The 27,285-nt window shown below is 49.1% G+C and overlaps 1 protein-coding gene across 1 annotated transcript in view; it reads right to left on the bottom strand.

The window, feature by feature from the left end:
• The window catches only part of ppip5k2 (diphosphoinositol pentakisphosphate kinase 2), a 207,207-nt gene that overhangs the window by 63,125 nt on the left and 116,797 nt on the right, over nt 1–27,285 (bottom strand). The window contains 2 exon segments of the mRNA XM_085987698.1: nt 12,582–12,698; nt 20,139–20,246. Of these exon segments, the coding sequence (XP_085843824.1) occupies nt 12,582–12,698; nt 20,139–20,246 (225 nt within the window).

Here is a 27,285-nt window from a genome sequence, read left to right on the forward strand (position 1 = left end):
ATCCAGTTCTGGATGAGCAGAAATTTTCTCCAATTAAATATTGGGAAGACAGAAGCCATTGTTTTTGGCCCCCGCCACAAACTCCGTTCCCTAGCCACTGACTCCATCCCTCTCCCTAACATCTGTCTGAGGCTGAACCACACTTCACAACCTTCGTGTCATACATGACCCTGAAATGAGTTTCCGACCACATATCTGCGGCATAACTAAGACCGCCTATTTCCACCTTTTTTTAAAAATTTGTTTATGGGATGTGGGCGTCGCTGGCAAGGCCAGCATTTTATTGCCCATCCCTAGTTGCCCTTGAGAAGGTGGTGGTGAGCCGCCTTCTTGAACCGCTGCAGTCCGTGTGGTGAAGGTACTCCCACTGTGCTGTTAGGTAGGGAGTTCCAGGATTTTGACCCAGCGACGATGAAGGATCGGCAATATACTTCTAAGTCAGGATGGTGTGTGACTTGGAGGGGAACTTGGAGGTGGCGGTGTTCCCATGCGCCTGCTGCCCTTGTCCTTCTAGGTGGAAGAGGTCGCAGGTTTGGGAGGTGCTGCCAAAGAAGCCTTGGCGAGTTGCCGCAGTGCATCTTGTAGATGGTACACACTGCAGCCACGGTACGCCAGTGGTGGAGGGAGTGAATGTTTAAGGTGGTAGATGGGGTGCCAATCAAGCGGGCTGCTGTGTCCTGGATGGTGTCGAGCTTCTTGAGTGTTGTTGGAGCTGCACTCATCCAGGCAAGTGGAGAGTAGTCCATCACATTCCTTACTTGTGCCTTGTAGATGGTAGAAAGGCCGTTTCTGCCCTTGCATTAGCTCATCTGCTGCCGAAACCCTCATCCATTCCTTTGTTACCTCTAGGCTTGACTATTCCAACGCACTCCTGGCTGGCCTCCCACATTTTATCCTATGTAAACTGTAGGTCATCCAAAACTCAGCTGCCCGTGTCATAACTCGTCCCATTCATCTATCACCCCTGTGCTCGCTGACCTACACTGGCACCCAGTTAAGCAACGTTTCGATTTCAAAATTCTCATCCTTCCTTTCAAATCCTTCCATGGCTTCGCCCCTCCCGATCTCTGAAATCTCCTCCAGCCACACAACAACCCCCCTCCACCCTCCAAGATATCTGCGCTCCTCTAATTCTGCCCTCTTGAACATCCCTGATTATAAATCGCTCAACCATTGCTGTTGCCTAGGCCCCAAGCTCTGGAATTCCCTGCCTAAATCTCACCACCTCTCATTCCTCCTTTAAGATACTCCTTAAAACCTACCTCTTTGAACAAACTTTTGGTCACCTGCCCTAATTTCTCCTTATGTGGTTCGGTGTCAAATTTATTTTTGTCTTACAATACTCCTGTGAAGCGCCTTGGGTCTTTTTACTACGTTAAAAGGCGCTATATAAATACACGTTGATGTTGTTGTTGGTGCCCCGCCCGTTTTCAGGCCTTATCTAATTTCTAGGACACTATTAATTTGATTTTCCTCATAAGCTACACTTTAAATGTCTGCTCAAGTTAGATTTCTGCTTCTTTTCAAATTATAGAAGAAATTTAGCCAAACATCCTTAGTGGAAAAAATAGTTGCGAACATTACATGGACGTTAATGCTCATTTCAAGATCACCAAGGCCATAAATGGCAGTCAGCATGAAATTAGAAGCCAGAGGCTCACTGATCTCATGAAATACTTTGTGACAATAACTAAATGGTTGAGGGCTGTCCAGCGGAAACTATATACTTAGATTTTTCAGAAGGCATTTGATAATTTTAAGCCTTTAAATATGGTTAAAACTTGCAGAATTAATAACAAATTACTTGTCAGGATTGGTTAATGTTAAATATTAAGGTGCACCTCCTTAATTTTTATAGTGGGTACATAGATCAATAATGGGCAGGATTGGGGGCTTGAAGTCAGAGATCCAATAGATTGGTGGGAAACAATGCCAGAGATACATCAGGCAGCAATGTGTGGGATCTGAAAGTATGATAGTTGAAGTAAGCGGCATGAAAGACTGGTTCTGTATGTGCAAAAAGTAATTATGTATCACACACAAACACCCACACAACCAGAAGCAAGCAGATAAAGGATAAGAGACTGGAGACAGAAGCACATTCAGCTGTGCATGTTTCGGAGGGCACTGAATGGAGCGACAATGTTGAAAATGGTAGGTCGTGCGTCAAGTCAGCATGACACCCCAATCTGCCTACTCTGCATACTGCCGGTGCACGCACGTACCGCCTGTGCTACTGCCCTCACCGAGATGGGGACAAGCGTGGGCCGCACCAGACGTGGGCGGAAGTGAGGAGGACACCATTTTTTTTTGAAACGGCCACAACTACCGGCGCCAAGGTGCCAAATTTTGCGGCCACAAGCTCAACCATCCCAGGTCACTGAGTCCCAATTTCAAATGTGTGCCCGAGAAAAGCACCAATTGGAGACCCAGGTGATGGTCAAGGATAAATGAAACAGGTGAGTAAATCTCAGGCTTGTCCCTTATCTCCTAGTGTTCAGCCATGAAGCAGCTTAAAAGCCTAACCTCTTGCCATTAGAAGTGCTTGGCCTTGGAAGACCAGAGCATTTGAGGTGGTGATGGGGCAGGGGGCGTAGTGGCATAGGAAGGAATTAATCATTCCTACCCAAGTCCTGCACTACCACACATGTCATCAAGCTGAAGAATGCCAGTGCTGCAGAAATTAATACTTTTCTACTTTTGGATAGCTGATTAAGCATTTCTAGATCAGATACGGCACAGCTCAGATACGGAGTAAAGTTCCCTCTTGTCCCAACAATGTACCTCAAACCCTACTCCAGAAGAGCTCTTCCCCAATACACTGATGCATCATTTTTAGTTCCACAGCAATCAACCTAATGGCTTCTGTGAATAAGCTCGTCAATTCAGTACAATTTGGGAATAAATTATGGGCAGTTTCTTTTGCTGTGGATCATCTATTGCATTAAGGATCCTTGGCTTAGTGGTAGCATTCTCACCTCTATAAAAAGGTTGTGGGTTGAAAGTCCCACTCGACACTTGTCTGAGGGAATGTCTACTGCCAGAGATGCTATTTTGGATGAGACGTTAAACCAAGGCCCTCCCTGCCCCCTCAGATGGATGTAAATGATTCCATGGCATTATTTGAAGAAGAGTTCTCTGCAGTACCCCAGACAACATTTATCCATCTACCAAATAAACAGATTAATTGGTCATTTATTTCATTGCTGTTTGTGTGACCCTGCTATGCATAAATTAGCTGCCGCGTTTCCCTACATTATAACAGTGACTGCAATTCCAAAATAATTCATGTGTGGTGAAGTGCTTTTGGAAGTCCAGAGGTCCCAAAATGCACTAAATAAATGCATGTTTTTTTCTTCTTTCTTATTCAGATCCTTTTGCATGTTACATCTCACCCATTCAAGTCACCTGGCTGCATAGGTTGGTAAAATCAGCAAATATTGATATTACTATGAATAACCTCCTCCACATACTTTGAATAGTTTAAACAGCATTGGATCCAACAAGCCCCAGCAGGGTTCTAGGCATCATTAGCCCCAGATACAGCCTTATGCATTTATTATGTTCTGCTTTCTATTCTAACTCCAGGTAACTAATAACTTCATTCACCTTTATCTTTCTTGCAAGCCTCACATACCAAATTAATGAAATATTATTGAAACTATTGAAATCATATCCAGTGCCATAATGCACAAATTTAGTTATCTCTTCAAATAAATTCTATTAAAATGCTTCAGACTGTTCTCAGAGCCATAACGACAGAGGAGGCGGCCATTCGGCCCATTGAGTCCGTGCCAGCTCTCTGTAGAGCAATCCAGTCAGTCCTATTCCCCCATTCTATCCCCATAGCCCTGCAAGTTTATTTCCCTCAAGTGCCTATCCAGTCTACCCTTGAAAACATTGAGTGTCTCCGCTTCCACCAGCAGAGTTTTCCAGGTCCTCAACACTCGCTGCGTAAAAAAGTTTTTCCTCATGCGCCCCCCCCCCCCGCCCCCCCAGTATCTCTTGCCCAAAACCTTAAATCTGTGTCCCCTAGTCACAGAAATCACAGAAACCACACAGTGCAGATAGAGGCCATTTCGGCCCATCGAGCCTGCACCGACACATATCCCACCCGATCCCCGTAACCCCACGTATTCAATCCCCCTAACACTAAGGGTCAATTTATCATAGCCAATCAACCTAACCCGCACATCTTTGGACTGTGGGAGGAAACCGGAGCACCCGGAGTAAACCCACGCAAACACGGGGAGAATGTGCAAACTCCACACAGACAGTCGCCCGAGGCTGGATTCGAACCCGGGTCCCTGGCGCTGTGAGGCAACAGTGCTAACCACTATGCCACCGTGCTTGTAGCATCAACTAGTGGAAACAGCCTTTCCCCGTCTAGCCTATCCAAACCCGTCATAATCTTGTACACCTCTATCAAATCACCCCTCAACCTCCTTTGCTCTAATGAAAACAAATTCAGCTTCTCTAACCTAGCCACCATCCCCGGAACCATTCTGGTAAATCTCCTCTGCACCCTCTCAAATGCCTTCACATCCTTCCTAAAGTGTGGTGACCAGAACTGGACGCAATACTCCAGTTTGGCCTAACCAGCGCTTTATAAAGGTTCAGCATAACTTCTCTACTTTTATACTCAATACCTCTATTTATGAAGCGCAAGATCCCATATGCTTTGCTAACCACTCTCTTAATATGTCCTGCCACCTTCAGGGACCTATGCACATTAACTCCCAGTTCCCTGTGTCGCTGCACACTTTTTAAAACTGTGCCATTAAGTGTATATTGCCTCTCCCTGTTCCTTCTGCCAAAAAGCATCACCTCACACTTCTCTGTATTAAATTCCATCTGTCACTTGTCTGCCCATTCTGCTAGCCTTTCTATGTCCTGCTGCAGTCTATTGGTATCATCCTCACTGTTTGCCACACCCCCAAGTTTGGTGTCATCGGCAAATTTAGAAATTCTACTCTTCCAATATCCAGGTCATTTATATATATCCAAAAAAGCAGTGGCCCCAGCACTGACCCTTGGGGAGCACCGCTGTCTACCATCCTCCAGTCTGAAAAACAGCCATTTACCACAACTCGCTGTTTTCTGTCCTTAAGCCAATTTCGTATCCAAGCTGCCACTGACCCACCTATTCCATGAGCCTCAATTTTGTTAACCAGCCTTCTATGTGGTACTTTGTCAAACGCCTTCCGAAAATCCATGTAGATAACATCCATTGCATTCCCTTCATCAATCCTCCCTGTTACTTCATCAAAAATTTCAATTAGATTAGTCAAACACGATCTGCCTTTTACAAATCCGTGTTGGCTTTCCTTAATTAGCTTAAACCTCTCCAAGTGCCCGTTAATTTTTCCTTGATTATGGTTTCTAAAACTTTACCCACCACCGATGTTAAACTGACCGGCCTGTAGTTACTAGGATTGTCCTTACACCCTTTCTTGAACAATGATGTCACATTTGCCACTTTCCAATCCTCGGGCACCTCCCACGCATCTAGGGAAGATTGGAAAATTATGGCAAGCCCTTCTACTATCTCCTCCCCCCAATTCCCTTAGCAACCTGGGATGCAAGCCATCTGGACCAGGCGACCTATCCACTCCAAGCATACCCAGTCTTTCTAGTACATCCTGTCTATCAATTTTCACCCCTTCCATTGCTGCTGTCTTTTCCACTTCTACCGATATTTTGTCAGCATCCACCTCCTTAGTAAACACCGATACAAAGTACTCACTGACTATTCTAGCCTTGCCCTGCGCCTCTAAGCATATATCACCTTCTTTGTCCCTAATAGGCCCCACCCCTCCTCTTACTACCCGCTTACTGTTTACATGCCGGTAGAAGATTTTTGGGTTCCCTTTTATGTTAACCGCCATTCTACTCTCATATTCTCTCTTTGCCAATGTTATTTTCATCTTCACTTCCCCTCTCAACTTATTGTATTTGGTCTGGTTCTCCCTTGAAGAATTTACCTGACATTCATCGTACACCCTCTTTTTTGTTTCATCATCTTCTCAATCTCCCTCGTCATCCAAGGAGCCCTTGCTTTGGTTCCCTTACCCTTCCCTCTTGTTGGAATGTACCTAGCCTGTACTTGGAACATCTCCTCCTCAAAGATCACCCATTGTTCCGTTAGTTTTTCCTGTCAGTCTTTGGTTCCATTTTACCCTGGCTAGATCCTTTCGCATCCCATTGAAGTTAGCACTATTCCAGTTTAGAAGTTCCACTCTAGATTGTTCCTTGCTCCTCTCTATTGCTCATCTAAATCTTATGATACGATGATCACTCGTACCCAAGTGTTCTCCCACAGACACTTGGTCGACCTGGCCCACCTCATTCCCTAGCACCAGATCCAGCAATGCCTCCTTCCTAGTTGGGCCAAGAACATACTTGTAATGTATGTATCTTTAAGGGGGGGGAACTACTTTCTACAGCTCATGTATACTGTAGTACCGGCAGTGACCACACCTGTATATAACGCCGAGTAGTAATCTGTTGTTTCAGTTGCAGTTTGAACCACGTTGCGTAAACACCTGTTGTACCGTTCTCTGCAGTCCTTTTCTTATTATTACACAGACGTAACAGTGGCGACGAGCAAGTTCGAACCTACCTGCAACTCTGCATCACCTCCCAGGGATTCGCTCCTGGAGAACAGTGGAAGAAAGTCGAGTCCAGAAGCACGGGCGTCGACCACGGGCAACCGCCCAGTCATCCAGCGGAGATTTGAGCATCGCAGGGGAGGCTGTCGAGAGCCAGGCTTGGCTTTCCAGTCACGGTGGTCCAGCGAAACGGGCTGGCAACAGGTACTGCGCAGACCCTTCCCGGACAGCGACGGGCTAGAGCCCGACCGAGCGGCACAGAAAAAGGCCGAGCAGCGTCGACGGGAGAGGCGAGAGAGAGCAGAGCGCAGCCGGTGGTCAAGGGCCGAGCAGCGTCAACGGGGGAAGAGAGGCGCGCAGGAAAACGCGAGGCGCTGCCATTGCCACGAGGACCGCAGAGAGCGGCGTTGGCAGCAGCGCACGAAACCCACAGGGCGTCGCCATTTGCCACGAGGACCGCCGAGTGGCGTTGGCAGCAGCGCGGGAGACGCCATTTTAAGCCGCAGCGGGGAAGAAAGGAAAGCGCGGGAGACGCCATTTTAAGCCAGTCTAACCACACCCAAAAATGCCGAAGAGTGGCAGCATCACAGCGTTCAACAATGAAGTCGAAGATTTGACGACATATGTCGAACGCATAGAAGTATACTGCAAGGCGAATGAAGTGCCAGATGACAAGAAAGCGCTGGTATTGTTGAACTCAATGGGTGCAAAAACGTATGGCTTACTACGAAACCTAGTAACCCCAGAGAAGCCAGTGGAAAAGGATTTTGAAAACATAGTGTCAATCCTACAGGACCACTTAAACCCCACACCGCTGCTGATAGCAGAAAGATTTAAGTTTCACAAAAGGAACCAGCATAAAGACGAAAGTAATGTTGAGTATTTAATGGAACTGCGCAAGCTATCGAAACACTGCCAGTTTGGAACGGGACTAGCAGATACTTTAAGGGACAAGTTTGTGTGTGGGCTTCAAAGTGAAGGAACCCAGAAACGGCTTCTATCAGAAAAGGATCTTACGCTGGACAAGGCTTTCAGTATTGCAGTATCACACGAAGCAGCAGCACGGGGCGCTGCAGAGATACAACGGAGACCGCAAGAATATGGCACAAATGAAATGTCATACGGAACAGTGAAGTGCTATCGCTGCGGCAGAACAACACACGACCATAATGATTGCTGGTTCAAGGACAAAGTGTGCAGACAGTGTGGAAAAGTAGGACACATAGCAAGAGTCTGCAGGTCGGGAAAGAAAACCAGCAGCAAGAAATCTCCACAGGAGAAGTACAAGAAGGTACGTAAGGTGACGGAGAGTAGTTCAGACGAAAAGAGTGATACAGACTCCGGAAGCAAGGAGCTAGGTTGTCTGAAACTACATAATGTGATCAAAACGGAGGATCACCAAACTATCTAGGTCACGCTCAAGATAGGAGGAGTCCAAGTGAAAATGGAATTGGACACAGGATCAGCCCTGACAGTCATAAACCGAAGGGACTACAAGCGGCTATTCTCACATATACCCTTGAGAGATACAAAGATTGTCTTGAAGACGTACACGGGGCAAAAAGTCTATCCCAAAGGAAAAATAAGGGTGAACGTTATATATAACGGCAAGGAAACACCAAAAATGGACCTATATGTATTGCCAGATGGAGGACCACCACTACTAGGACGTGAATGGATCCGGAAAATACAGCTAGATTGGCATTCCATACAAGCACTGACTAGATGCCAAAAAGGATGACGACTGTCAAAAATGCTAACTGACGCACAAGAAGTGTTCCAGCAGGGACTCTTAACACTAAAAGGCATTAACAGCGACGATCACAATAGAGGAAAATGCAAGGCCAACGTTTTTTTTTTTTTTGTTTTTTTTTTATGGCCAGACCGGTACCTTATGCGATCCGCCCAGCCGTCGAAGCAGAGCTGGAAGGTTTGGAACATTCAGGAGTACTGTCCAAAGTGGACTGGAGCGAGTGGGCTACACCCATCATTCCTGTAATGAAAAGGTCGTTGAGTAATACGCCTGGGGAACCAAAGAAGGTTCGCATCTGTGGGGACTTTAAGGTGATAGTGAGCCCAGTCCTTCACACTGTACAATATCCGCTTCCACGGATTGAAGATATTTTCACCTCGCTATCTAGAGGGAAACGCTTCACTAAGATTGATCTGGCCCAGGCGTACCTGCAAATGGAGGTAGAAGAAGCCTCAAAACAGTGCCTCACGATCAACACTCAAAGGTCTCTACCAATACAACCGGCTGGTGTTCGGGGTAGCATCAGCTCCGGCTATTTGGCAAAGGGCATTGGAACAAGTCCTGCAAGGGATTCCAGGGACCCAGTGTTATTTGGACGACATCCTGGTTTCGGGCGAAAATGACAGTGATCACCTCGCCAACCTGGAGCAGGTGCTCACTAGATTGAAGGAATATGGGCTCCAAGCTAATCGCCACAAATGCGAGTTTTTCCAGAAGCAGATCTCGTATTGTGGCCACGTTATTGATGAAGAGGGGTTACATAAGTCCCCTGAAAAGATTGAGGCAGTAGTCAAGGCTCCAGCACCGGAAAATGTGTCACAACTGAGGTCGTTCCTCGGGCTGGTGAACTACTGCCATAAGTTCTTGCCAAATTTGTCTACCGTACTACACCCACTGAACACCCTACTGCAAACGGGGGTACCATGGAAGTGGAGTGACGAATGTAAACGAGCTTTCCAGAAGAGCAAAGCATTGGTCACATCAAAAGAGGTGTTGGCTCATTTCAACCCAGCACTACCAATTCGGTTGGCGTGTGATGCATCACCCTATGGCATTGGAGCGGTGCTGTCGCACAAATTCCCGGACGGCTCGGAGAGGCCAGTAGCCTTTGCGTCTCGGTCACTAACCTCAGCCGAGCGTAACTACGCCCAGATTGACAGGGAGGCCCTCAGCCTAGTGTGGGGAGTGAAAAAGTTCAATCACTATCTGCACGGGCAGAAGTTCACCTTGCTGACTGACCACCAACCACTTGTCTCCATCTTTAATCCAAAGAAGGGCGTTCCGGTGATGACTGCGCAACGGCTACAAAGATGGTCCCTTTTTCTAGGGGCGCACCAATATGAAATCGAGTATAAGGGCACGAAACAGCATGGAAACGCTGATGGGCTATCACGCCTGCCACTGCCTACTGCGGAGGAAGCACCAGCAGTGGATCCTGTCGAAATATTTCATTCGACTATAATTGAATGCTTGCCAGTAACTAACGCTGGTATAGAGAAGGAGACCCGAAATGACCCGACACTGTCTCGGGTATATGATTTGACGGTGAAGGGATGGCCAGCACATGGCGACTCACTGTTGCCAGCATTCTCATCCAGAAGAGAACAGCTGTCAGTGTGCCGGGGGACCTTGATGTGTGGATCCCGAGTGGTAATTCCACCCAAGTTAAGGGAGAGAGTGCTCAATGAGCTTCACGAAGGTCATGTGGGAGGGGTGAAAATGAAAAGCCTTGCTAGGGCTTATGTGTGGTGGCCGGGGATCAATTAGCAAATCGAGGACCTGACAAAGAGCTGCTCAGGGTGCCAGAAGGTCCAAAATGCACCACCACATGCCCCTCTACACCCATGGGAGTGGCCCTCATCTCCATGGCAACGGGTGCATATTGATTTTGCTGGTCCATTCATGGACTCAATGTTTTTAATAGCCGTGGATGCGCACTCGAAATGGCCTGAGGTGATCAAAATGTCCTCCACCACCACGGAGAAAACTATTGCAGTCCTACGGACCATTTTTGGCAGGAACGGCTTGGCTTGCCAGAGCAGATTTGCTCTGATAACGGACCACAGTTTGTGTCCGAAGAGTTTCGAAGATTTATGAAAAGGAATGGGGTAAGGCATTACACATCCACCCCGTATCATCCAGCCACAAATGGATTGGCTGAGAGGTTCGTACAAACCTTTAAAAAAGCAGTGAAGGCCATGTGCGATGACGACATTCCACTGCAGCATAAGGTGGACAATTTCCTGTTAGCCTACAGAAATGCAACACATGCAGTCACCAACCAGGCCCCAGCCATGATGTTCTTTAACCGAAGGTTGAGATCTCGTCTGGATTTGCTCAGACCAAATGTACGAAGAGATGTTGAGAGTAAGCAATTCCAGCACATCAATGAGAAGCCGACAAGGAGCTTCAATGTAGGGCAACCAGTCTTGGCCCGCGACTACCGAACAGAGAAATGGCAACCAGGAACGATATGCACACGGCAGGGGCCACTAATGTACACAGTGGACGTTGGGGAGAGCATCGTGAGACGCCACGCTGACCAGATCCTAGAGTCACAGGAACGAGTCAACCCCATGCCTCGCCCATACGTACCTGGTGATGAACCCGACGTACAGGTAGCATCTACCCCAGAAACAGTAGCATCGGAAGCTGATGAACCAACCGACGACAGGGGGCCAGAATCGCCTCTGCACCAAGAGCAAGACACTCGGGAAAGGCGCTATCCAGAAAGGATCAGGAAGCCTCCCCAAAGACTGAATTTATAAATAGACTATTTTCAGCTAATGTTGCATGTTAAAAGTGTTAATTGTAATTAGTTTGATATTTAATTGTTAAATGAGTGTTATGGTACTGTTAATCTAAAAGGGGAGGAATTGTAATGTATGTACCTTTAAGGGGGGGGAACTACTTTCTACAGCTCATGTATACTGTAGTACCGGCAGTGACCACACCTGTATATAACGCTGAGTAGTAATCTGTTGTTTCAGTTGCAGTTTGAACCACGTTGAGTAGACACCTGTTGTACCGTTCTCTGCAGTCCTTTTCTTATTATTACACGGACGTAACAATACTGGTGAAGGAAATTCTCCTGAACACGTTTCAGAAATTCCTCCCCCTCCTTTCCCTTTACCCTAGCATTACCCCAATCGATATTTGGGTAATTAAAGTCCCCCCCAATATCACCACGCTATAGCTCTTGCATATCTCTGCGATTTCCCTGCAGATTTGCTGCTCTACCTCCCTCTCACTATTTGGAGGCCTGTAGAATACCCCCAATAGCGTGATCATATCCTTTTTGCTCCTCAACTCTAACCAAATGGATTCTGTCCTTGTCCCCTCAATAACATCCTCCTTTTCCAAAACTACGTCTTCCTTAATCAGCACTGCCATCCCACCTCCCTTTTTTCCTTCCCTATCTTTTCTGAACACCTTGTACCCTTGAATATTAAGTGCCCAGTCCTCACCATTTTTAAGCCACATTTCCATTATTGCCACAAGGCTAATTGTGCTTGTAGCTCACCAACCTTATTCACCACACTTTGTGCATTTACGTGCATGCATTCTAAACCCATTTTTGAATTTTGCATAGTCTTTCTTAGTCTGCTCCTATCTAATATGGTACTACTTTTGCCTCCAGCACTACCTTCCCCTCCAGTAGCATCAACACACTCACTCTTCCATTCACCCCATTCCTCCCCTCCTACATGCTGGTGCCCATCCCCCTGCCAAGTTAGTTCAAACCCTCCCCAATAGCACGAGCAAACCTCCCCGTGAGAATATTGGTCCAGCCTCTTGAGGTGTAAACCGTCAGGCTTGTATAGGTCCCACCGTCCCCATAAACGGTCCCAATGCCTCAGGAACCTAAAGCCCTCCCTCCTGCACCATCTCTCCAGCCATGCATTCATCTGTTCTATCCTCCTATTCCTGTACTCACTAGCACGTGGCACCGGGAGTATTCTGGAGATTACTACCTTTCAGGTCCTGCTTTTTAATCTCTTTCCTAGCTCCCTACTGATGTCATTTTAACTAGCCTGATAACTTAGATTAGTATTAGAGAATCCACTGCCAGAAAAATGGGAGTACAAGACAACAATTTGATATTAATCGAATACATAAATGCGACCACAATTATTAGATTCGACATTGGTCAACATAGAGAAAAAAATCTCAAAATACAAAGAACTCAATATAACACTCATCACAAAAATGAGTACCTCACGAGAGGCTGGTCTGTATCCAAAACCCGATGGAAGATTGTTATCTTCCTCACACCCTTTAGCACCAGGGCTGAAGTGTAATTCAACATGAAAGCGTTCCTCTGAAGAAGGGTCCTGAAAGTTAAAGTTATGAGAAACAAGTATCTGTAAGGCTAAACGAGAAAAATTAAATATTTAATTTTCAAAAGAATTTTGTATTTGAGGGTAACCTCTCCCTATTTTTCTTCCTATTCCCTTGGCTTTGCACTAACTCTGGCCAGGAAGGCAGATGAGCAATTTCTTCCTTGGCCTTTACTAATGCCACTCTGACAAGCCATCAGATGATCTGTAGCAGTAGCCCAGGGACAACTGTCGGGAAATACCTGGCCTCTGTTCAATGATTCCCTACAGCAAACTGGCTGAAATGGTATGGTACTATTTAATGCTATTTCAACTGGTGCAGTACTGCACTCTTAGCTCTGATATATATAATTCCATGCTATGAAAAAAGGGTAAATAAACAAATCTTTTCAAGCCCAAGATTAAGTCCCAATCCAGGTACTTCACTAAGTAATTATCTTACCATACACTATTTTAATTAAAGATATACATTTTAAATATGTTAACAAAATATTTAAACTGAAACATAATATTTTATGGAAAACAATCCTAAAAATAGTTTGATTGTAGTTTTATCCAGTATCCTGTGCATGTACAAAACATTCTCACTTTTTAAAAATGACCGTTCCTTATTAGACTTGAATTGGCATACTAGTTGCAGTTAAGACATTTTGAAAGAAATTACTCTCTTAGTTAGGGTCACTTGTAATTATTAATAAGTTGACAAAAGCAAGCATTTATATACAAAAAGCAGTCTTCCATAAGCATTTTTCTTCTTTTGGATGGAGGTTGGAGAAATAGCTTACTGCATTTAACAAAACTGGGCCTAACCAATTGTGCAGGGGTTTGAATAGCACACAGATGAAATGAGATAGAAATCAGTGAGCCAGAGAACGTCAAGTCAAAAACAGTATTCATCAGTGCTCCTCAATGCAAGTGAAATCAAATGTTCTAAAACTTTATACATTGCAAAGAAATGGGGAGAGGGGGGAGAGAGAGAGGGGAAACAGAGGCAGAGGAGCGAGACGGGGGGGGGGCAGAGGAGCGAGACGGGGGGGCAGAGGGGCGAGACGGGGGGGCAGAGGGGCGAGACGGGGGGGCAGAGGGGCGAGACGGGGGGGCAGAGGGGCGAGACGGGGGGGCAGAGGGGCGAGACGGGGGGGCAGAGGGGCGAGACGGGGGGGCAGAGGAGCGAGACGGGGGGGCAGAGGAGCGAGACGGGGGGGCAGAGGAGCGAGACGGGGGGGCAGAGGAGCGAGACGGGGGGGCAGAGGAGCGAGACGGGGGGGCAGAGGAGCGAGACGGGGGGGCAGAGGAGCGAGACGGGGGGGCAGAGGAGCGAGACGGGGGGGCAGAGGAGCGAGACGGGGGGGCAGAGGAGCGAGACGGGGGGGCAGAGGAGCGAGACGGGGGGGCAGAGGAGCGAGACGGGGGGGCAGAGCAGCGAGACGGGGGGGCAGAGGAGCGAGACGGGGGGGCAGAGGAGCGAGACGGGGGGGGCAGAGGAGCGAGACGGGGGGGCAGAGGAGCGAGACGGGGGGGCAGAGGAGCGAGACGGGGGGGCAGAGGAGCGAGACGGGGGGGCAGAGGAGCGAGACGGGGGGGCAGAGGAGCGAGACGGGGGGGCAGAGGAGCGAGACGGGGGGGCAGAGGAGCGAGACGGGGGGGGCAGAGGAGCGAGACGGGGGGGGCAGAGGAGCGAGACGGGGGGGGCAGAGGAGCGAGACGGGGGGGGCAGAGGAGCGAGACGGGGGGGGCAGAGGAGCGAGACGGGGGGGGCAGAGGAGCGAGACGGGGGGGCAGAGGAGCGAGACGGGGGGGCAGAGGAGCGAGACGGGGGGGCAGAGGAGCGAGACGGGGGGGCAGAGGAGCGAGACGGGGGGGCAGAGGAGCGAGACGGGGGGGCAGAGGAGCGAGACGGGGGGGCAGAGGAGCGAGACGGGGGGGCAGAGGAGCGAGACGGGGGGGCAGAGGAGCGAGACGGGGGGGCAGAGGAGCGAGACGGGGGGGGCAGAGGAGCGAGACGGGGGGGCAGAGGAGCGAGACGGGGGGGCAGAGGAGCGAGACGGGGGGGCAGAGGAGCGAGACGGGGGGGCAGAGGAGCGAGACGGGGGGGCAGAGGAGCGAGACGGGGGGGCAGAGGAGCGAGACGGGGGGGCAGAGGAGCGAGACGGGGGGCAGAGGAGCGAGACGGGGGGGCAGAGGAGCGAGACGGGGGGGCAGAGGAGCGAGACGGGGGGGCAGAGGAGCGAGACGGGGGGCAGAGGAGCGAGACGGGGGGGCAGAGGAGCGAGACGGGGGGGCAGAGGAGCGAGACGGGGGGGCAGAGCGAGACGGGGGCGAGAGCGAGACGGGGGGGCAGAGGAGCGAGACGGGGGGGCAGAGGAGCGAGACGGGGGGGCAGAGGAGCGAGACGGGGGGGCAGAGGAGCGAGACGGGGGGGCAGAGGAGCGAGACGGGGGGGCAGAGGAGCGAGACGGGGGGGCAGAGGAGCGAGACGGGGGGGCAGAGGAGCGAGACGGGGGGGCAGAGGAGCGAGACGGGGGGGCAGAGGAGCGAGACGGGGGGGCAGAGGAGCGAGACGGGGGGGCAGAGGAGCGAGACGGGGGGGCAGAGGAGCGAGACGGGGGGGCAGAGGAGCGAGACGGGGGGGCAGAGGAGCGAGACGGGGGGGCAGAGGAGCGAGACGGGGGGGCAGAGGAGCGAGACGGGGGGCAGAGGAGCGAGACGGGGGGGCAGAGGAGCGAGACGGGGGGGCAGAGGAGCGAGACGGGGGGGCAGAGGAGCGAGACGGGGGGGCAGAGGAGCGAGACGGGGGGGCAGAGGAGCGAGACGGGGGGGCAGAGGAGCGAGACGGGGGGGCAGAGGAGCGAGACGGGGGGGCAGAGGAGCGAGACGGGGGGGCAGAGGAGCGAGACGGGGGGGCAGAGGAGCGAGACGGGGGGGCAGAGGAGCGAGACGGGGGGGCAGAGGAGCGAGACGGGGGGGCAGAGGAGCGAGACGGGGGGGCAGAGGAGCGAGACGGGGGGGCAGAGGAGCGAGACGGGGGGGCAGAGGAGCGAGACGGGGGGGCAGAGGAGCGAGACGGGGGGCAGAGGAGCGAGACGGGGGGGCAGAGGAGCGAGACGGGGGGGCAGAGGAGCGAGACGGGGGGGCAGAGGAGCGAGACGGGGGGGCAGAGGAGCGAGACGGGGGGGCAGAGGAGCGAGACGGGGGGGCAGAGGAGCGAGACGGGGGGGCAGAGGAGCGAGACGGGGGGGCAGAGGAGCGAGACGGGGGGGCAGAGGAGCGAGACGGGGGGGCAGAGGAGCGAGACGGGGGGGCAGAGGAGCGAGACGGGGGGGCAGAGGAGCGAGACGGGGGGGCAGAGGAGCGAGACGGGGGGGCAGAGGAGCGAGACGGGGGGGCAGAGGAGCGAGACGGGGGGGCAGAGGAGCGAGACGGGGGGGCAGAGGAGCGAGACGGGGGGGCAGAGGAGCGAGACGGGGGGGCAGAGGAGCGAGACGGGGGGGCAGAGGAGCGAGACGGGGGGGCAGAGGAGCGAGACGGGGGGCAGAGGAGCGAGACGGGAGGCAGAGGAGCGAGACGGGGGGGCAGAGGAGCGAGACGGGGGGGGCAGAGGAGCGAGACGGGGGGGCAGAGGAGCGAGACGGGGGGGCAGAGGAGCGAGACGGGGGGGCAGAGGAGCGAGACGGGGGGGCAGAGGAGCGAGACGGGGGTCAGAGGAGCGAGACGGGGGGGCAGAGGAGCGAGACGGGGGGGCAGAGGAGCGAGACGGGGGGCAGAGGAGCGAGACGGGGGGGCAGAGGAGCGAGACGGGGGGGGCAGAGGAGCGAGACGGGGGGGGGGCAGAGGAGCAAAACTTTTGAGGATGTAACTGGTAAAATAGATAAGGGAGAACCAGTGGATGTGGTGTATTTGGACTTTCAGAAGGCTTTCAATAAGGTCCCGCATAAGAGATTAGCGTGCAAAATTAAGGCACATGGGACTGGGGACAAGGTATTGGCTTGGATAGAGAACTAGTTGGCAGATAGAAAGCAAAGAGTTGGAATAAACGGGTCGTTTTACGAGTGGCAGGCAGTGACTAGTGGGGTGCCGCAAGGATCGGTCCTAGGACCGCAGCTGTTCACAATATATATTAATGATCTGGACGAGGGGACTAGATGTAATATCTCCAAATTTGCAGATGACACAAAGCTGGGTGGGAGGGTATGCTGTGAGGAGGATGTCGTGAAACTCCAGTACGATTTGGACAGGTTGGGTGATTGGGCAGAAACATGGCAAATGCGCTATAATGTGGATACATGTGAGGTTATCCGCTTTGGTGGCAAAAACAGGAAGGCAGATTATTACTTGAATGGCAATAGATTGGGAGAAGGGGAAGTGCAAAGAGACCTGGGTGTTATTGTGCACCAGTCGCTGAAGGTATGCATGCAGGTGGGTGCAGCAGGCGGTTAAGAAGGCAAATGGTATATTGGCCTTCGTAGCAGGAGGGTTCGAGTACAGAAACAAGGATGTCTTGCTGCAGTTGTACAGGGCCTTGGTGAGACCACATCTTTAGTATTGTGTGCAGTTTTGGTCACCTTATCTGAGGAAGGATGTTCTTGCCATGGAAGGAGTGCAGCGAAGATTCACCAGGCTGATAACCTGGGATGGCAAGAATGACGTATGAGGAGAGATTCTGTCGATTGGGCTTATACTCACTGGAGTTCAGAAGATTGAGGGGGGATCTCATCGAAACCTATAAAATTCTGTCAGGCCTGGACAGACTAGATGCAGGAAGGATGTTCCCAATGGCCGGGGAATCCAGAACCAGGGGGTCATTGTCCAAGGATAAGGGGTAAGCCATTTAGGACTGAGATGAGGAGGAATTTCTTCACCCAGAGAGTGGTGAACCTGTGGAATTCTCTGCCACAGAGGGCGGTGGAGGCCAGTTCATTAAATATATTCAAGAAGGAGTTGGATATATTTCTTAAGGCTAAAGGGATCAAGGGATATGGGGAGAAGGCAGGGACAGGGTACTGAATTTGGATGATCAGCCATGATCTCATTGAATGGCGGAGCAGGCTCGAGGGGCCGAATGGCCTACTCCTGCTCCCATCTTCTATGTATCTACGTTACTGTGAGCCTGGGGGGGGGTAAAGGAGCGAGACGGGGGGGGTTGTAGAGGAGCGAGACGGGGTGGGGGAGGGGAAAGAGAGCGAGGGGTGATGGGGGGGGTGGAGGAAGAGGGGGGAAAGGAGGTTAGGAACTCGGGGGGGGGGGGAGGGGTGAAGATCATGGAGGGCACAGTGGGGTTGGGGAAAGAACGTGATCCAGGTCTAAAAGGGTGGGGGAAATTAGATCGAATACGTGATCCAGATAACATTCTTCCAACCCCACCCCCTTTACAGCCGCACCACCGTCTCCCTCTCCTCCCCCTAGACCTGGTTAATTTATCAGAAAGCTGTCACTCGTCACTTCATACCCAATAAACCTGTTAACAATCCGTGACTCACGCACAATGCCCCATTCATGTGGTCGGGGTGGGTGGGGTAAAGTCAGGAACTTGATTGGGTGGGTGATTGGGGGAGAAGCTGGTGAGGAACCCATGGAGGCTGGAACTTGGGCACGGGGAGGTCAGGAATCCATATTGGGGGGGGGTGGGGGGAAACTTGCCAGGGGTGAAGGTCAGGAACCCAGGGCTGGGGGAGGTCAGAAAATTGGGTGGGGGGGGTGGGTGGTGGGGAAAAGAGAGGTGGTCAGGAACTTGGGCGCGGGTAGGTCAGGAACTTGGGATGGGGGGGGGGGGGGGTGGCGGGGAAAAAAGAGGTCAGGACCTGGACGGTGGGGGCAGGAACTTGTTTGGGGGGTGAGGTGAGCTCTGTCTGTTCCAAATGAGCTCTGTTCTATCTGGAATAGGCAATCAGAAATCAGAATGGCTTGAATTACACTTTGCAAAGTAATTGATTACATAAGCAGGGAGGATCTAATTACACATTCCAGAAAAACTGTTGGGTGTGTCTTGTCCTCCAAGGGGACCAATCAGCAGTCAGGTCTTGCCATCAAAGGGGACCAATCAGAACTTGGGTGATAAAGGGGAACCAGTGGCTGTTGTATATTTGGATTTCCAAAAGGCATTTGATAAGGTGCCACATAAAAGGTTTCTACGCAAGATAAGGGCTCATGGGGTTGGGGGGTAATATATTAGCATGGATAGAGGATTGGGTAACGGACAGAAAACAGAGAGTAGTGATAAACGGATCATTTTCCAATTAGCAGGCTGTAACTAATGGGGTACTGCAAGAATCAGTGCTTGGGCCTCAGCTATTTACCATCTATATCAATGACTTGGATGAAGGGACGGAGAGTAATGTATCCAAGCTTGCTGACGATACAAAGCTAGGTGGGAAAATAAGCTGTGAGGAGGACACAAAGAGCTTGCAAAGGGATATAGACAGGTTAAGTGAGTGGGCAATCTGGTGGCAGATGGAGTATAATATGAGGAAATGTGAGGTTGCTCACTTTGGTAGGAAGAATAGAAAAACAGAATATTTTTTTAAATGGTGAGAAACTATTAAATGTTAGTGTTCAGAGATTTAGGTGTCCTCGTACCGGAAACGCAGAAAGTTAGCATTGCAGGTACAGCAAGCAATTAGGAAGGCAAATGGAATGTTGTACTCCGAACTCCTTGCAATAAAGGCCAAGAGTACAAGTCTTACTTACAGGCCTTTGGTGAGACCACACCTGGAGTACTGTGCGCAGTTTTGGTCTCCTTATCTGAGAAAGGAGGAATTTCTTCACTCCGAGGGTTGTGAATCTTTGGAATTCTCTACCCCGAAGGGCTGTGGATGCTGAGCCTTTGAGTATATTCAAGGCTGAGAGGTAGATTTTTGGACTCTAGGGGTATCAAGGGATATGGGGATTGGGGAGAAAGTGGATTTGAGGCCAAAGATCGGCCATGATCTTATTGAGCAGGCTCGACAGGTTATATGGCCTACTCCTGCTCCTAATTCTTATGTTCTTACATTAATGGTGCTATTGAGGAATGAGGCGATACTCAATTTTCACTGTAATCATACAGGTGTGAGTACAATGTGTTTGCATAAAACCCAAATTAAATACATCCAAGTTAAACAGAGCTTATTTACAGGACATGGAAAAATATTGTTTCCCACTGGTATTTACATACAGCTAAGCTTGTTTGTGTTACATAAAGACATATGACTAGTTCATAGTCATTATCAAATATTGATCTTCGAAATGAAATTCTCAGAAGGTTTGCTGATATTTAGAGACACTTTCATGAAAAGGAATTAATGCCAATTTATCTTTCAAGCTTATGCATTATGCCTTGCAAAAGCACTAAAGTAATTTATAATTTGAACTCATCAGTTTAATTTTGGAAAACGTCATTTGCATATATTATAATGTAGCACAGAAAATAATAAAAGCAAAATGCAGAAAACATATTACCTTGTTTGGGTCCTCATACAACATGATAACAATCTGAGTCATGTAATTGAGTTCACTGGCATAGTTCAGATAGCCCATTGCCCTTTTCCATTGCTCATCTTTGTCCTCCTGAAAGTAAAGCAGAATAAAATCACATCACTATTTTAAATTTTTTTATATATCCACGAGATTCTATGGTTTAGCCCATTCCATCAATGCAATTCTTGTACAACAAACAATGAATGGCATTTAACAGAATATGTGAACTACAAGTAGTAAACACATACAGTATTTAACTTTTTTGACCACATCCCAAAGCTTAACAATAACACGAGAACAATTTATAAGCATCATTGGCTGGTTTCTCAATCCTGAGCAATGCCATTTCATGTCTGTTTTCAACGTAAGAATATAACACTTATCATGAATCAGGAGTTATGGTGAAGAGAGATTGGGAGGGTTTGCCACTTCAAAACACCACAAGCTAATAGATTGCACAATGGCCTTCAATTTGGGGAGCTGCCCTTTCAAATGAAGGACGTTGCCGCTGGTAATGACCTAACCCTAGTGTTGATCAGCATGGGAACTATTAATCTCCACTAGGTTATCCTTGTTAAGCAGATATCTTTTCAATGTATAAAAAAAAACAACTGAGGGATGAAATACAATCCCTCACTCAACTGCCTACATGATAGACTGTACTTCAAGTCAGTGTGAAGCACTTTGAGAGGAAGTACTATATAAATGCAAGTGCTATTATTTGTTACGGAGTTGTCATTTTCTGACACATTTCTACAGTGTCATTAAGCAGAGGTCATGTGCTTCTACCTGGGAAAGAGGGAAAAATTGAAGGTTAATAAGCAGTGGGTTATTCCCACTCCTGTCTGCAAGCATGTTGGGTGGACCTGAATAAGGGAAAGAGAAAATAAAACACGAAAAATATAGCAAATAATAAAAAAAAAAAATAGGGATGGGGTACCTGGTGGGAAATAGAATGAGATCTAATGATTTTTAAGTTGCAGGATGGGTAGCACCACATTTCAAAGAAGTTTATTTTGAGGCTGGAGCAAAAATGTAAAAATATAAGCGATTTCCAATGATCAAGATCCGAATTGCAACCAACACAGGCCACTGCAGTTGGATCTTTACACTGTTTTCCAAATGTATCCAAATATTGAGATCGCTGTAACATTATTCTCCAAAATCCATTCGGAGTTACTGAGGGTAATTTTAACCCCCAAAAACAGCTGGGTTTGGGGCGAGTGGGAAGTAAAAATGTTAGAAATTTCAGACGCGCACCCAACCTGCCTCAAATCCACCCACTCCTGGTTTTAATGGAGGCGGGACAATGGGTGGGTGACCTATCCGCTCTCAGGAGGCAGGTCAGTCATTGAAACCTTTAAAGGAAGCCGTGTGCCTCCATTTTAACAAGGTTTCTGATTTTAACTCATGTCGGCTGGGTTTCCCTGTCTTCAGGAAACCCAGCAGGTAAAAGGAGGCGAGAAGGGCTGGATCCATAAGTTAAGTGCGGGAAAGTGGAGTTGAGGGCGATGATCAGCCATGATCTTATTGAGTGGCGGAGCAGGCTTGAGGGGCCGTATGGCCTACTCCTGCTCTTATTTCTTATGTTCTGTACAGTACTGCTAGTGGGCCAGGAGGAGCAGGAGTGTTTCCTCCAGGTCAAACAAACTAACCTTGTAAACCCAGTGCCTGCCACACCCCCCCAGCCCCGCCCGCGAACACTGTTCGTTCCGTTATTACCCACTGCAAATTCCAGCCCAATATCCTTGCTATGCATTGTTCTACTCAATTTCTATACATTATTCAAAATATTGGTATAGACTACCTTAATAAAAAATCTAATTTTTAATTTTCTTCTTCCCGATTGGTTGAGTTTGTGTTTCTGCTTTCTCACTGGTTATCTCACTAATTATATTCCACAACAGAGGAACCAATCATATATAAAAAGTCAATCATCACATTTGATGTCATTATTACAGTTCACCGCCCACAGCCTCACTCAGATCCTGTTCCACTCTCGAACCATGTAGCAACGTTCCAGCCTTGGGTGACACTAAGCTCTTGCTCAAGCCCAGCTCCAAACTGGTCCAATCTGAATTGGTCCCACTCCTATCTCAGGTCTGCTGTAGCCGGAGGTGCTGCAGTCCCGTTGCTCTCCACCCCACTAGCCCAAACCTCTGTGATCTCCCAGCTCACTCGTCAACCTCAGCACCAGGCCTGAATCTACTACCCCATCCTAGCCTGACCCTGCCCAACACACTGCTCCTTGCCACCCCCAAGCTCCAGTTTCTGCTTCCTGATCCTTGTGCTCATGTTGCAGCAGCACCTGAGCAGAGGTCAGGGCAACAGCTGCAGGAAGGTCTTCCAGCCCACCTTACTTTTCTATCCCAAATTCAAGCTCCAGTCTCCCATTTGAAGAAGAAAAACAGCTGCCATGGTACTGCCTCAACCCCTGCACTGCATACTTTCAAGGGCAGAGCACTGGCTAAGAGTAGCATTATGGCAGAGGTAAGAGCCTGATCCGTACAAACTTGCCAGCAGTACTACTGGAAATACACTAGTAAATAAACTGAGGTAACCTGACTTAATTCATATCTAATCCAAATAAAATAAGCAGTTATTCTGCATGTTGTTCAGTCGGTTTTATGACGAGGAGATCTTCCTATGCGGAGGTCATCATTGGGCTTAAATAGTTCAAAATATTGAAAACTTGATGCCCATTACTTAGTACCATAGGATGATCCATCAAGTTAGTCAGATAATCAACACCAGAAACTTGGCATAATCCCATAAACTCAATTTTTTCAAGTCTTAAGCATAAACTTTGTTAGACCAGTTACAACAAAATTAGTGCAAAACAGTTAAATGACTAATGATTTTGCCAAGTAATTTTATTCACTTAACCATTCTATTAGTTTATCCATTTTAACTGTTGTATCAGGTTTGGCAAGAAGCTAATAATAGAATGCAAACTGGATTGCAATTACAGTACTGTAAAAATGATCAGTTTTTATGGATAACAAAGCATATGTCATTTGCTTCTTTACAATATACACATTACAGTATAGCACAACAAATCTTTAAAAAAAAACCTTGGAGGTGGCATTACTATTATTCAGAGAGCCAGAGGGCTGGATTTTAATGCGCAGAGGCACTATTGTCCCACCCCACCCTACCCCAGCGTGCCTGCTGACCTCTCTGGCAACCTTCAACGATGCCTTCAGCATCAGGCTTCTTCCTCGCGTCACTAGGGAAGAGTATCTCCATCGGGGCCCTTACAGCCCCCAACAGCACATCTAGGGAGGCGTTGCTGAAGCGGGACGCAGCCTTTGCCTGTCTCAACTCCATAGCAAGGTCTGGATCCAACGCAGGAAGCGATTCAATGACCTCAGCAGGGCAGGAAAGGTGAGAGCAATGGCACATTTCCCTATATCCTGATGTGCATATCACCCTAAACCCCTCACTCTGCCTTCTCAAGCCTACTCCAGCACACCATTCCTCTCACCAACTTACCTTGCATGTGCAGCCAGTCCTCTCTGTCTACAAACTTACTCACATCCCCATCTATCCATCCACCACTGACACTGACACTCACACTCATGCCTATCCCTCATAGTCACCGTCAAAATGTGATTTAAAAAAAAAATTATTTGCAGTTTTAGTTAGGTTTTGGGGCCGATCTCTATTCATAGATTTGACAGGTCTTCCTGTCAAATTTATGAATGGAGATTCCCTGCTACGATTGGCTCTCCATGGCCCATGTGACCCCAGGGGATGCTTCGAACTAACTGCGCCCCTGGGATATGCAAGCACTGCGCGCTGGCAGCTGGAGGCGGCCCAGGATCGGAATCCCACGCGGGCCCACAACACAACGGCAGGCGCGCTAGGTAAGTGCAGGTCGGGGGCTTGCACCCGCAGGAAGCTTCCGACCCGAATTTCTGGGCCGTTGTTCTGGAGACCCTGGCTGGTGCGTACTGAAGGGTGCCTCCAGGTCTGTCCAGATACCTGAAGCGCACCTTTAGCATGCCGATGGCTTGTTCGGTGACACATCTGGTGGTCATATGGCATTCATTGTATTGTTCCTGGGCCTCATTCTTCGGGTTTCTGAGAGGTGTCATCAGCCATGTTTTAAGTGAGTATCACTCGTCTCCGAGCAGCCAGCTGGCAACTCTGATCTCTTTGCACCTCGAAGCAGAGAGGGTGGACTGCTACAGGGCGAAAGCATCATGGCAGCTGCCCAGGAATCTTGCGCACACCAGCATAAAGATCTTTTTGTGGTTGCACACCAGCTGAACATTGATGGAGTGGAAGCCCTTGCAGTTGACAAATATTCTTGGTTGTTCTGGGGGTGCCCAGATTGCCATGTGTGTGCAATCGATGACGCCCTGCGGGAAGCCAGCCAGAGCCGCAAATCCGAGTGTCCGCTCATTCTGACTGGCGTCTTCGCAGGCAAAGTTGACATATTTGGCAGCCCTGGCAAACAAGTCATCAGCTATCTGTTTTATGCATTTGTGTGCCACCAATGGCGAGATCTTGCAAATGCCTCTGGCAGATCCATGGATGGATCCAGAGTCAAAAAAGATAAGGGCGGTGCTGACTTTGACAGCCACTGGTAAAGTGTGGCCATCAGGTCTTGTTCCAGCAGGCTGCAAATGTCTGCCACGACACCCTGAGCCTCCTGAGACACTGGTGTTCCGACATGTTGAGGAAGCTTATCCTCTGCCTGTAGACCCTTTGTGCTGGGTACAGACTCCTGCGCGAGCTGCACCTCTCTGCTGATCCCCTCTCTCATGTGGAGATGCAGGTCTGTGAGCAGCAGGCTGTTGCTGGTCATCTTGGTCCTCGTCTGAAGTCCAATCTAACACAGCATAAACAGCAGCCATGCTGATCTGATAGATCAGAACTCCAAACCTCCAAAGTGTAGATAAAACCTCCAGAAATGTAGATATGACCTCCAAAGTGTATAAAGTAACCTCTCAGCACAAGTACTGTGAACAAACCCTTTCACACAAGCAGGTAAGAAAACAGCTGAGAGTACGGAGTACTCATTGGCATTTTTCCCTGCCATGGTTTCAGCCCCCTCAATTGCGGCTGTGTTCTCACCTTGCTTTCACCAGCGAGTTCCAGGAAACCTGGGAAACCCGTGGACCCAAAGTTAATATGCAAAACCCTTGTCAATATCGTTTAAATTGTGTGATTAACATATGTCAGAGAGTCAAAGTCATAACGGCACAGATGGAGGCCATTCAGCCCATCGAGTCCGTGCCAGCTCTCTGTAGAGCAATCCAGTCAGTCCCATTCTCTCGCTCTATCCTCGTAGCCCTGCAAGTTTATTTCCCTCAAGTGCCTATCCAGTCTCCCCTTGAAAACATTGAGTGTCTTCGCTTCCACCACTTCCATCGGCAGCGAGTTCCAGGTCCTCACCACTCGCTGCGTAAAAGTTTTTCCTCACAACCCCCCCGTATCTCTTGCCCAAAACCTTAGATGTGTCCCCTAGTCTTTCTACCATCAACTACTATGAACAGCCTTTCCCCGTCTAGACTATCCAAACCTGTCAAAATTTTGTACACATCTATCAAGTCACCCCTCAACCTCCTTTTGCTCTAATGAAAACAAATCCAACCTAACCTTGTACCTAAGTTCCCCATCCTCAGAACCATTCTAGTAAATCTCCTCTGCACTCTCTCATGGACCTTTACATCCTTCATAAAGTGTGGTGACCAGAACTGGACGCAATATTCTAGTTGTGGCCCAACCAGCGCTTTATAACTTCTCTACTTTTGTACGCAATACCTCTATTTATGAAGCCCAAGATCCCATATGCTTTGCTAACCACTCTCAATATGTCCTGCCACCTTCAGGGACCTGTGCACATTAATTCCCAGGTGTCTGTCCCTGCACACTCTTCAAAGCTGTATACTGCCTCTCCCTGTTCCTTCTGTCAAAATGCATCACCTCACACTTCACAGAAACCCCACAGTGCAGATAGAGGCCATTTCGGCCCATCGAGCCTGCACCGACACATATCCCACCCGATCCCTGTAACCCCTACACCAACACATATCCCAGTAACCCCACGTATTTAATCCCCCTAACACTAAGGGTCAATTTATCATAGTCAATCAACCTAACCCGCACATCTTTGGACTGTGGAAGGAAACCGGAGCACCCGGAGAAAACCCACGCAAACATGGGGAGAATGTGCAAACTCCACACAGACAGTCGCCCGAGGCCAGATTTGAACCCGGGTCTCTGGCGCTGTGAGGCAACAGTGCTAACCACTATGCCACCATGCTGCCCACTTCTCTGTATTAAATTCCATCTGCCACTTGTCTGCCCATTCTGCTAGCCTTTCTATGTCCTGCTGCAGTCGATTGGCATACTCACTGTTTGCCACACCCCCAAGTTTGGTGTCATTGGCAAATTTAGAAATTCTACTCAATATTCCAATATCCAGGTCATTTATTTATATCAAAAAAAGCAGTGGCCCCAGTACAGACCCTTGAGGAACACCACTGTCTACCATCCTCCAGTCTAAAAAACAGCCATTTACCACAACTCGCTGTTTTCTGTCCTTAAGCCAATTCCTTATCCAAGCTGCCACTGACCCACCTATTCCATGAGCCTCAATTTTGTTAACCAGCCTTCTATGTAGTACTCTGTCAAAACACCTTCCTAAAATCCATGTAGACAACATCCATTGCATTCCCTTCATCAATCCTCCCTGTTACTTCATCAAAAAATTCAATTACATTAGTCAAACACGGTCTTCCTTTTACAAACTCGTGTTTGCTCTCCTTAATTAGCTTAAACCTCTCCAAGGGCCCGTTAATTTTTTCCTTGATTATTGTTTCTAAAACTTTACCCACCACTGATGTTAAACTGACCGGCCTGTAGTTACTAGGATTGTCCTTACACCCGTTCTTGAATAATAGTGTCACATTTGCAAATTTCCAATCCTTAGGCACCTCCCCCGCATCTAGGGAAGATTGGAAAATTATGGCAAGCTCTACCGCTATCTCCCCCCCCCCCCCCCCCCAATTCCCTTAGTAACCTGCGATGCAAGCCATCTGGACCAGGAGACCTATCCACTCTAAGCATACCCAGCCTCTCTAGTACATCCTGTCTGTCAATTTCACCCCTTCCA

The sequence above is a fragment of the Somniosus microcephalus genome, chromosome 1 (genome assembly GCF_052327205.1).
Source record: "Somniosus microcephalus isolate GS21.2 chromosome 1, FLI_Smic_1.0, whole genome shotgun sequence".
In the NCBI taxonomy this organism is placed as follows: Eukaryota; Metazoa; Chordata; class Chondrichthyes; order Squaliformes; family Somniosidae; genus Somniosus; species Somniosus microcephalus.